The sequence below is a fragment of the Halichoerus grypus genome, chromosome 12 (assembly GCF_964656455.1).
Source record: "Halichoerus grypus chromosome 12, mHalGry1.hap1.1, whole genome shotgun sequence".
Classification (NCBI taxonomy): Eukaryota; Metazoa; Chordata; class Mammalia; order Carnivora; family Phocidae; genus Halichoerus; species Halichoerus grypus.
Window position 1 is genome coordinate 17,570,387 of NC_135723.1, and position 12,293 is coordinate 17,582,679.

A 12,293-nucleotide genomic window follows, 5' to 3' on the forward strand; every position below is an offset into this window, starting at 1 on the left:
GCATTCATTTTGAACTCGGATAAATAGTAAATAACTTATAGGAAGTAACTCTGCACAGGGCACCTGGATGGCTCCATCAGTTGAGCGTCTGACTCTTGATCTCAGCTCAGGTCTTGATCTCAGGGTCATGAGTTCAAGTCCCTTGTTGGGCTCCATGCTGGGCATGGAGCCTACTTAAGAAAGAAAAGAAAAATAATTCTGCACACGAGTGCTCAGCTGAGGGTGAGCAGGGACTGAGACCCCAGGCTGGGTGCCGGGGCACAGGGCCCCCAGAGGAAGGAGCATCTGCTTCTAACCCCTGCTATAGGCTAGTGGCAGCCCTGGTTTAGCTGTGTTCTCTCCATGCTCTGTAAACCACCATCCAGCTGGAATCTGCCAGGAGCTTCCTCTGAGCAAAGCTGGTGACTGGCAGAGGGTCAGGGTAGGAGTGGGGTTGGGCGGTATTATTTTATCAGGTAGAATGAAAGAATTGGCAGCAGAAGTCGGCTCTAGAATTCCCTGCCAGATCCAGATGGATGATGACCTGCTGAACTGTGACCCCATCGCTCCACCCCAACCCCAGGCAGGAGCTATCAGAGCTTCTGCCTTCACGGACCACTTGGGCATAAAGAGCCAGAATGACTGTTTAAGGTCTTTCATTCATTTTCATTCTTGGGACTTTTATTCATGTGCGAACCCAAATAATAATCTGCATCCTACACCACCGAGGGAGGCAATGACTCAGCCCTTTTGTAAGGGCAGGATCTCTTCTTTGAGACTATATTTAACAACACTGTTTTGGGTAGGATGCTTATACATTTACCTATATTTGTTTTACAGGTCGTTTTAAAAGTTCTGGATCCCAGCTTTGAAATAGAAAACCCTTACAGCCCCTACATCCAGGGTATGAGTCGCTCTCGTTTGCGCACCAATTCCTTATCTCAAATTTCATGTTAGGAGTGTTCCTCATCACTGTGGGTCCATAGTCCATTAAGGGGATGTCAGTCCGGGAGAGCGCCTTGACCTGATGCCTCCTAAGTGTGCTTTGCTTTGCTCTTTTCCTTTCTCTAGACCTTGTGACATTAACAAACCTGAGGATAAACTTCACCAAACTCCATACCCTGGGGGATACTTTGCTGGGAAGGAGGGAAAAGGAGTCCCTTGATAACTACTACTATGCTCTGTATACGATGGTGGTGCGGGGCAGATGTTTTTGTAACGGCCACGCCAGCGAATGCAGCCCTGCGCAGAAGGTGCGGGGAGACGCATTCAGCCCCCCCGGAATGGTGAGTTACTGAGCAATCCCAAGGGACACCTGGCTCCCTTACCTTTCCTGCGCTGTGCTGCTGCTGGATGTAGACCAGACTCTCTACAGGGGGGTCCACCATCGAAGTGACAGCTTTATGTGGGGGCAGGTGTCATTCAACCTGGCCTGACGGACCAGCTGGAGGAGCTGGGGGGCCGTGGGGTGGGGGGCTTTGGTATTAATTAATGAGTAGCATTTATCATTTATGGTCTCATGGGAGCCCATCTTGCTCCCTTTTTGTTTTATTTGGCTTTTTAGGGAATGGAGCTTTGGTGGCAAGGACCCATGGTCCCACAAAAATGCCTTGAAGGTCTCTTGTGTGAGAGAGCCTGTACTCCATGCCAGGGTGTTTGACTAAAATCTGTCACTGTCAAAATGGCCATTCCAAGTAACATTCTTGCCCTGGGAATGACTATTCCTAGCACTGATCTCTTCCATGCTTTGGGACACGGCTTCAAAGAGTGATGTAGTAGAAGAATTGTGTTTTAACGCCGAGTCCCAAGGGTGTGTCCGCGAAATAATTTTAAACTATTAGCCACAATCAGACAAGGCAGGATACTTCCCTGTCAGCCACCTCATATTTCCCTAGAAATAGAACTTCTCTCTTTGAACTTGGACATACGGGGCATTTTGTGGAAAAGCCAAGAGAATCACACATTTTTCTCCAGTTTCTTTCTGTTTTCTAATTCCCTCTTTTCCCTTATGCTCCTCAGCCACCCCCTGTGCTCACGCACACACACACACACACACGTGCGCGCACACACGTGCACACACATGTGCACACACATGCACGCGCACATGCGCACACATACACACGTGCACACATGTGCACACACGTACGCACGTGCACACACGTACACACGTGCACACACACGTACACACACACGTACACACACTCCCCATTCTGTCTGTCCTTGTGCTGCGGGCTGCAATATGTTGTTTTAAAAGTAGAACTCAGAAATGCCAAAAAATGTGTGTCCCGAACACCTTAAATTTTTTCAAAATTTTAGGGCTGGTTAAGCAATAACAAAAGCTAGTCAAGGTTGGTGCCGTCATTAGCCAGGAACACTGAGACCCAGAGAGGCGCCCGGCCTGCTAGTTCACTTTCCACGTAACGAACCCCAGCATCCTCCAAGCAAAGCCCCCTTTCCACATCACGCAGGTTCACGGTCGCTGCGTCTGTCAGCACCATACAGACGGCCCGAACTGTGAGAGGTGCAGGGACTTCTTCCACGACGCTCCGTGGAGGCCAGGAGCAGGCCACCAGGACAGCACGTGCAGAGGTACGCGGGGAACACCCTCAGCCTGGACCCAGCGTGCTCTGCACCGCCTGAAAGACCACTGAGTTCATTTCGGTGGGGCTGCAGGCGACGGGGGTGATGGACCTGTGGCTCCAGCTCCGGCATATCCTGATGTTGCCCATGACCTCCAACTTCTCAAGTCTTCACACCAAACATGAACATTAATTTACACACTGAAACAACATGCACGTCGTGTGGTCGCTTTCTGGAGGAGGGGCAGAGCCATGTCACGGTACTATCACTGGGGACAGGGCTGGTCCAGGATCTGGTGAATACCAGGTTTGGTCCGGAGATCCCTACCATTTTCCTGAATACTCATACATTCCATGAACTGGATCTTTTTTTTTTTTTTTTAAGATTTTATTTATTTATTTGACAGAGAGAGAGCACAGGCAGGGGGAGCAGCAGAGAGAGAGGGAGAGGGAGAAACAGACTCCCTGCTGAACAAAGATCCTGACATGGGGCTTGATCTTAGAACCCCGGGATCATGACCTGAGCCGAAGGCAGATGCTTAACCGACGCCACCCAGGCGTCCCCTCATGAACTGGATCCTAAACACATGTGTCAGGAGAGATGAAGATAAGGACCAAGTCTGACAGGCTATTGTAATTTTTGTAAAATATTTAGGCTAATAAAGTAGAGCGTTTTCTTGTAAGGTGTTCACGGCCTCTGAATTTTGATGAACTTCCATACAAACTTGTCACTCAGTTTCTTTTCCCAGACGGGGAGGGGGGATAGGATGTGAGGGAAGAGTTCTCATGAAAACGTCCCATCCATGAGAGTCACACAGTGGGCAGACCCAGCAAAACAGAGCCTGAGATTTTGCTGTTTACAGGGAAACCCCAGCAAGGCACACAGCACAGACTTCACCACCAAGACAAACAAAGTCCTTTCCCTCTGTTGCTCTGGCTGAGCCCCAGATGGGATGGGAATGACCTATAAGCCGCCCTTCCAGCTCTTCTGCCCACGGAGATGGAGAAGCAGGCGGGGGCCCAGCTCGGACATCTTATCTGAGGATCCCCGAACCTGCAGAACATGGGATATAAAAATTCAAGTTTACAAAGCCTGAGTCAGTAAAAGTATTCTTTACTGGAAAACAACAAAATTGCACCCTAGGCCTTCTGGATCACCCAAATGATTTACTTTTGTTTATTTGATATAAAAAAACCCACAAATATTAAACACAGGGAGCACATTTTACAGAGAATGTGGGCAGAATCAGAGCACTAGGAAGATCCTTTGAAAGCACCTGTTTTAATCTGTGTGTACTGGGGGCGCCACCGTGGCTCAGTGGGTTAAGGGTCTGCCTTGGGCTCAGGTCACGATCCCAGGGTCCTGGGATTGAGTCCCCCATCTGGATCCTTGCTCAGCGGGGAGTCTTCTTCTCCCTCCCCCTCTGCCTCTCCCCGCAGCTTGTGCTCTCTCTCGTGCTCACTCTCAAATAAATAAATAAATACAATCTTTAAAAAAACTGATCTGTGCATACTTGGTGTATCTCTAACAAGATGGGGTAGTGGCAGGAGATGGAGGGGCAGGAGGGCTGCGGTGATTGGCGCGGCCCAGCGGCTCGGTGTCCCCCAGACCTCGGCCAGTCTCTCATAGCCCGTCTCCTTCCTCAGCTTGTCGCTGCAACAGCCACGCTGACCGCTGTCACTTCGACATGACGGCGTACGTGCGGAGCGGCGGCCGCAGTGGGGGCGTGTGCGAGGACTGCCGCCACCACACCGAGGGGCAGCACTGTGACCGCTGCAGGCCCCTCTTCTACAGGGACGCGCTCAAGGCCATGTCCGATCCTCACGCGTGCATCCGTGAGTCCCCGGCCGCGGGCCTGTCTGTCCCACGCGTGTGAGCAGAGGCTGACGGAGAGGCCTCCCTTGCGCCGCCAGCCCCCCGCTCGGTTGTGCAGCATGCCCAGAGCGCCGGGGTTAGGGGCCGGGGGCGGCGGGGCGGGGGGGGCGGCTCGCGGAAGCGCTGCGGCTCTAAGAGCTTCCGTTCTCAGCGCAGTTTGGGTCGGATGATCCGGGTCCGTCCTGGTAGCCCCTGGTGAGTGGGGAAGCTATGCTGGATTGAGCCAGGGGCGGGCGCGTGGTTTCAGAGGAGGCTGCGGACACCCGGTGCGCTGGACGTCAGCGGGGGCAAGTGGCCGACCGCAGTCGCCCGGCTTACCGTGGCCGGCTGGCTCCACCGTGCCGGAGCAACAGGCATTCGGTAGAAACGTACTTGGGATTTTGAACTTGGATCTTTCCCCAGCCTAGCCGAAGGGGGACGACCCTCTCTCCCCATGCTGGGCGGGGCAGCTCCCAGTCAGTGGCGCTGGTCCAGAGGGTCCGCAACCAGTAAGCCGCCCACAGCCATTCTGTTCCCACACAGCCACTCTGTCACTTCCAGTACGGTAGTCAGTAAATTACACGGACGTGCAACGCTCCGTTATACAACAGGCTGTGTGTCGGATGATTCTGCCCAACTGTCAGCCAATGTGAGTGCTGTCAGCATGCTAAGGCAGGCTAGACTAAGCCGTGATGTTTGGTCGGTTAGATGTAGTAAATGTATTTTCGACTTAAGAAATTTTCGGCTTATGATGGGTTTATCAGACAGAGCCCTGCCTTAAGTCGAGGAAGATCCATAGTGAAATTGGCTGCAACATTTCTCTGGCTGTAGACAATTCAGTTTTGCTGATAAGCTAACATTACCTTGCTGCTGCTGCAGCTTTTTAAGATTTATTTATTTACGTTAGAGAGAGAGAGAGAGCCCGAGCAAGAGGGGTGGAGGGAGACAGTCTTAAGCAGACTCCATGCTGAGGACGGAGCCTGATGCTTGGCTCAGTCTCACAACCCTGAGACCATGACCTGAGCTGAAACCAAGAGTCGGTGGCTTACCTGACTGAGCCACCCAGGCAGCCTACCTTGCTTCTTTTATTTATTTTTTTTAATCTTTAAAAATCTTTCATTTTGTCCTTAATCTCAACTTTTAAAAATGGAATATATTATGCATATACAAAAATAGAGAATAATATAATAAGCAACCTTATGCCCACCAGCAGCCGTGTCAAAACATATCTTACGCTGTCATCTTCAGGACCTTAATAAGCACTACAGACACTGCTGGGGACCCGGGCACACACTTGCCCCATTTGTTACCCTCTTTCCTGGGGATAAACTCACATATTTGGCAATTATCACGGCAATGCCAGCTTTTACACTTTCATATGTTCTTGTATAGAAACAATATATGTTGGCATTTTTTCAAATTTCAGATAAATGGTATCCCACTGTATGTATCCTTCATTATTTTGTTCAACATTATATTTTTGAAATTTGTCCATATCAGGCAGCCCTCAGTCTCCAGTTTTAATATCTGTATGTAATATCTGTATAGAGCTCTTTCTTCCTCTAAGTATGACAAAATCTATTTGGCCATTTTTCTTTTGATGCTTCAAAAAACATTCTTGTATATGTGGCCTTGTGCACATGCACAAATCCTGTCCCTAAGACCCATACCGAGAAGTGGAATTACTGGACCATAGGGTATGAACTTTGTCAAGTCAATTACGTGGTACTGCTTTGTTCCCTAAGTGGGGGTACCAATTAACACCCACACCAGCAGCGTGTGAGTGTTCCCGTTGCTCTGTGTCTTGGCCAACCCTGGGTTTTGTCACACTTCAATTTTTGCTAATGAAAAGTTATCTCATCATTATTTTCATTTGAACGTCCCTGCAGGAATGAGACTAGAGCGAGACAAGCCAAGCACCCAGGTCCCAACACTTCAGGAAGGTCTCTCTGTCTCTGTCTGAGTGACGTAAGCGTGGGGTTGACACCTCCCATTTGCACTAAGCTGGCAGTGAGCACCTCCTGAAGTTTTACACCCTCGGCACTTTGCTTGTCTCACTCCAGTCCCAGCACTGCTGTCGATCACTGCATAGATAAATACTCCAACTTGATTTCCAATACCACGTGCCAGTTCCTGGGTCTGAGGTTTTACTCTACTCGCAGACTGACAAGGAGCTTGTTACTGTTTCATGGATGCTGGCGGAAGACCTGAAACTCCCGGGTGAAAGACAAAGGACTTCATTACCCATGACACAGCAAGCAACAAGATGCTTGTATTGGTGTATGTTCCCATGTCCCTGAGCCCTGAGTTCCATGGGGCAATTCAAAGGATGCCAGGTGGATCCCGCATACCGAATGAGTTTGTGCTACAGCCAAGGAACACTGAGCTTGGGGGATTCACTGCTTTTATAGCAAGGGGAAGCATGCCTGTTCTTTGTCCAGGGGAAGAGGTTACCTCATCCCTCAAGGTAGCTTGCTGGAAGCACAACCTTGAGAAATGGCCCTGGTGAAGAGCAGTCAGGGCCTTGCATTGTTGGCACACTCAGCAAAAAACGTTCGGATGCCCAGGGCCCGTGGAAGGTTGCCTCTCCCAAGACCCAGAAATCCTGCTTCTTAGGCGATATCATCAATATCTTGTTATTTTGGGGGGAGGGGTTTGCTATAAAACTACAACTTCAAACTTTATATAATCATAACACATAAAATAAAGTCATATACAGAAGTAATTCATAACCACCTGAATGTATACAACATCCTAGATTTCACTTTAAATCCTCACAATGTAGGAAAAGCATAAATGAAGTTTTTGTTCAGATTACTTAGTGGGGGGTAGAGGGATGAGGTAACTGGGTGATGGACATTAAGGAGGGCATGTGATGTAATGAGCATTGGATATTATATAAGACTGATGAATTACAGGCCTGTACCTCTGAAACCAATAATATATGTTAATTAATTGAATTTAAATTTAAAAATGTTTAAAAAAAGATAACTTAGTAGGTACCCGACTGCATAACATTTTCCCTTACATGACCTGTTTAAAATTGATACAAAGAACTGAATTCTTAGAAAAAACATTTCTTTAAATCAGTGTCCTAAGTGTCCTACATTTTTTTTACCAGAATCTATAATCTACCTCCACTGCCTTACACACACACACAACACACACACACACACACACACACACACACACGCGCACACACATTTTATTAATATTTTAAACCCTATTCATTTATAAAAGAAGAAGAAATTGCTCTCTTAGGTAGAATCAGGGGGAAATATAATGTTTTGAAACAGATAATCTAGGAATCTGGAAAGAGACTGGAAGTAACTAAGCCAGATAGTCACGTCAACCAAAGTCTTGTTCCTTAAAAACCACTTAGTATTGGGGCGCCTGGGTGACTTAGTCAGTTAAGCGTCTGCCTTCAGCTCAGGTCATGATCCTGGGCTCCCTGCTCAGCAGTGAGTTGGCTTCTCCCTCAGCCCCTCCCCCTGCTTGTGCTCTCTCTTACTTGCTCTTGCTCGCTCTCTCACTCAAATAAATAAATAAAATCTTTAAAAAAAAAAACTGCTTAGAATTAATGATGGCACTTCTGAAGGAAACTAAGAAAACTAGTACCCAGACATGAAATCAAGAAGTCTTTCTTTATAAACAAGGAGCTGTTTTTTGTTTTTTTTTTTAAGGAAAGGCAAATGAGGAGCTTGTAAAACAACCTCCATGAGGCTCCCCAGTTTCCCTAAACACATGTTTATGTGTGTGGGATTATGTGTGTACAAATGGCATTTATTAAGACTGACCAGCAATCTCATATAAATTTTCTCTGAATTGTCCTTGTTTGAGCCTAAATATTTACATACTCAGATTCCAGGCCTAAGGGATGACTAATTTTAAGTCTTCTGTGATTAAAACACAGTCAAATATGATACAGGAAAAGACACAAAGATTTGGTAGATTCAACCACTCATAATGTGAGTTTGCTGGAGTTAAGTTGTGTGATGCCGAGAAATTTTATTGCGCTTCTTCTGGTTTTCCCCAAACTAAACAGAACCAAATGATGTTTTTCTGTAATAAGATTTTATTACCAGTCACAATCCAATAACAGTTGAAAATCGAAAGATTCTGTCAGACAAACCACATATTTGCTTCAATACCCCAAACAACTAGGTTTTTTCCATCAAACTCACTAACCTAAATGGGTGTTATATAAACATACATAACATGGCTTTAGATGGAAGGGGTTTGTTTTTATTCCTCCAAAGTAAACCTGTATAAATGTGAATATAATTATTTCATAGAATCAGGATATTCATTTTTTTAAAATCTTTATTACATTCCTTAAAAGTGGCATCCCTTGGAAACCCAGCCCCACGAGGCTACGAGAGACGCTGGTGGTCATCTGATTATCTACCTGCAGACTTGTTCTCTCTACCAAAGCCACATCAACTGCCGTTTCAAGCTCTCCTGGACACTACCCCTCAAAAATGTGGGGGTCACTGCTTTACAGGGCAGCTCTAACTGTCAGAGAGCTCTTCCTTATAGTCAAATCACTCTCTGCCTTTTATCACTTCTCCCCTCTGGAATTAGTCGTATGATCAGCATCCTTTTTCATAGCGTGCTCCTTCCTGTAGTCGTTCAAGTTTCCGCTGAACAGAAAAGGGGGTGGGGGTGGGGTGGTGCTTTTGTTGCTCCTTTTGCTATAGGCGACCATCTCATTTTGCAGAATCTCTTCATCCCAGCTTTTGCTGTGCCAGCAGATTTCCAAAAAGGAAACGGTGATATAAACCCTTCTTGCTATTCTCCCCTTTTCTTTCTTGAAGGTGCTTCTTCCAGGACGAATTAAAGAGAATGCTAGCATTTATCCTTATTTTTCTGTGATGGGGAAGGGCAGACTTACTTTCTTAACCAGATTTCAGAGATTTGGTAGATATTTTATGTAATGTTTTTTTCTCTTACTCTCTCACGACCCTTGATTATATATACATATATATATGTATATATGTATATTTGTGTATTTATATATATAAATATATAAATAATATATAAATATATTTTATATTATATATAAATAATATATGTAAATATTTGTATATATATAAATATATAAGTTATATATATAAATATATATATTGTGTTTTTCCTTACAACATCCCATGCTTACTTGCCTCTAGACTTCATTCTCACCTTTGGAGTCTTATTTTCTTCTCTTAATCTTTCTTTCATTGAGGTGAAATTGACATAACATAAAATTAACCATTTTAAAATGAACAACAGGGCGCCTGGGTGGCTCAGTTGGTTAAGCGACTGCCTTCGGCTCAGGTCATGATCCTGGAGTCCCGGGATCGAGTCCCACATCGGGCTCCCTGCTCGGCAGGGAGTCTGCTTCTCCCTCTGACCTTCCCCCCTCTCATGTGCTCTCTCTCTCTCTCACTCTCTCAAATAAATGAATAAATAAAATCTTAAAAAAAAAATAAAATAAAATGAACAACAATTTAGTAGCACAAAGTTGTATGATCAGCATCTCTGCCTAGCTCCAAAATGTTTTCATCACCCCGCAAACTAATCAATGTACTCTTCACATCCAGTTTTCATAATAGCCGTCTTCCTCTGATCCTCTTACTTTAGAATCACTTAAAAGCCTCAAAAATATATATATATGTATATATATACATATATGCATACACATATGTATGTATGGAATCGTTCAACATTTTCCAAAGCCCGAGATCTGGGAGACATTTCTGAACAGCCTTTGCCCACTGGTCTAGTTGTTTAAACGTATTTAATTATTTAAATGAAATAAAATAGTTATAACGTGAGTAAAATGCTATGTTTATATCTCAGGTTTCCCGCAATTTGCAATTAACTAAGATAATGCGTGTCTGTGTCCCCAGCTTGTGAATGTGACCCAGACGGGACCTTATCGGGTGGCATGTGTGTGAGCCACTCTGATCCGGCTTTGGGGACTGTGGCCGGCCAGTGCTTGTGCAAGGAGAACGTGGAAGGAGCCAAGTGCGACCAGTGCAAGCCCAACCACCATGGGCTGAGCGCCGGGGACCCCGCGGGTTGTCAGCGTAAGTCAGCAGCGGCGGTCCACCAGCCCGGATGCGTTTTAAAGCTTGGGGCTGTCTCTTTCAGCCCTAAAATTCGGTCATTGTAAAACACGCAAGGTATTGCCAGCCTCTGGGTTTTCTAAAGTGATGCAAACAAAGCTCTCACAAATTTAAGTAAATGGGTGATTTTTCTCTTGGTGGTTAGCTGAGATTATCATAAGGGACCAGCAGGGGGCGCTCACATTTCCTCACTGGGGCAAACATGGGAAAATGCCAAGAAATTTAATGCCAAGTTGCGAAACCTTTAGAAAAATGGTCTGGACTTGGACTCTCTTATACAAATCCGTTAAATTACATTATGCATTTATGCACAGATTGAGGACTTCTTAAGCAATCTTCAAGTGGTTGTTTCTTTTCTTTTTCCTTCTTTAAAATTACTTTTCCCCTTTCTTCTCATACCCCTTCTGGAATTGGTCCTATATTCTCTAACAAAGAGAAGACAAAAATTAAAGAGCCAAGGGAGAGGTTGTGGGGAAATAGGAAGAGTTTTCTGGGGCCAAATGGGGAGACCGTTGGCCCCGGGATCACAGAAATTTAGAGTTGCCTGGGGTCTCATAAAGCTGCAGATTCCCCAGGAAATCCTGGGGAAATAATTTCCCTCTGGTCACAGCATCATGCTCTATGTTTTTGCTCATATAAGGAACTATAGATTATTTGCATGTTTAGAGAACAGCATGCAGAATCCTACATTCTTCTGGAGTTTAATGGCAACATTAAATTCCAGGATAGTGAATTATATCGTCAAGCCAATCCCCATCACACCCAAGTGTTTCCCCTGGTTCAGTATTGACCTGATGCCCTCCCAGAATAGGGCAAATGTTGTGTTTTGTTTTGTTTTTCTTTTGTAACAGCTTCAGTGAGATATAATTCACATACCATAAAATTCACCCTTTGAGGTACAATTCAGTGATTTCTAGTCTATTCAGAGTTGTGTCACCACCACTATAATCAATTTTAGAACATTTTCATTACCCCAGAAAGAAGTCCGATAGCCTACTTCTGGCTGTCTACCCAAAAGATTGGAGAGATGTGTACACTCTTGTTCATAGCAGCATTATTCACAATAGCCAAAAAGTAGAAGCGATCCAAGTGTCCATCCATGGATGAGTGGGCAAGCAAAACGTGGCATATACATACAACAGAACATTCTTCAGCCTTAAAAAGGAAGCTCTGACACATGCAACAGTATGGACGGACTTTGAGGAGGTTCAGCTCAGTGAAATAAGCCGGTCACAAAAGGACAACTACTGCATGATCAATCCACTTCCGTGAGGTACCTAGAGCAGTCAAGTCCATGAAAGCACAAAGTAGTGGTTGCCAAGGGCTTGGGGGAGGGAGGAAGGGGTGGAAATGGTGTTTAAAGGGCATAGAGTTTCAGTTTTGCAAGATGACGGACAAGTCCTGGATATTAGTTGCAAAACAGTGTGGGTGTATTTAAAATGGTAAATTTTATGTCACATGTATTTTACCATAAGAAAAGTAAAGAAGCCCCATGGCCTTTAGCTACCATCTCCCCATCCCCCATTCCCCCAGCCCTGGGCAAGCATGAATCCACTTTCTGTCTCTGTAGATTTGTCCACTGTGGACATTTCATGCAAATGAAATCATCCAATATGTGGTCCTTTGTGACTGGCTTCTTTCCCTTAGCATCATGTTTTCAAGGTTCGTCCATGTTGCAGTGTGTGTCAATGTTTCGTTCCTTTTTATGGCTTAACAATATTCCGTTGTGTGGATACTCCACATATGACCTATCCATTCATCATTCGATGG

The 12,293-nt window shown here is 45.5% G+C and overlaps 1 protein-coding gene across 1 annotated transcript in view; it reads left to right on the forward strand.

Annotated features, from left to right (window-relative positions):
• The window catches only part of LAMB4 (laminin subunit beta 4), a 116,713-nt gene that overhangs the window by 37,412 nt on the left and 67,008 nt on the right, over positions 1-12,293 (forward strand). Inside the window, exons 9-13 of the mRNA XM_078059872.1 lie at positions 820-883; positions 1,051-1,265; positions 2,448-2,568; positions 4,206-4,394; positions 10,305-10,484. Coding sequence (XP_077915998.1) covers positions 820-883; positions 1,051-1,265; positions 2,448-2,568; positions 4,206-4,394; positions 10,305-10,484 — 769 coding nt within the window. The remainder of the gene's footprint in view (positions 1-819; positions 884-1,050; positions 1,266-2,447; positions 2,569-4,205; positions 4,395-10,304; positions 10,485-12,293) is intronic.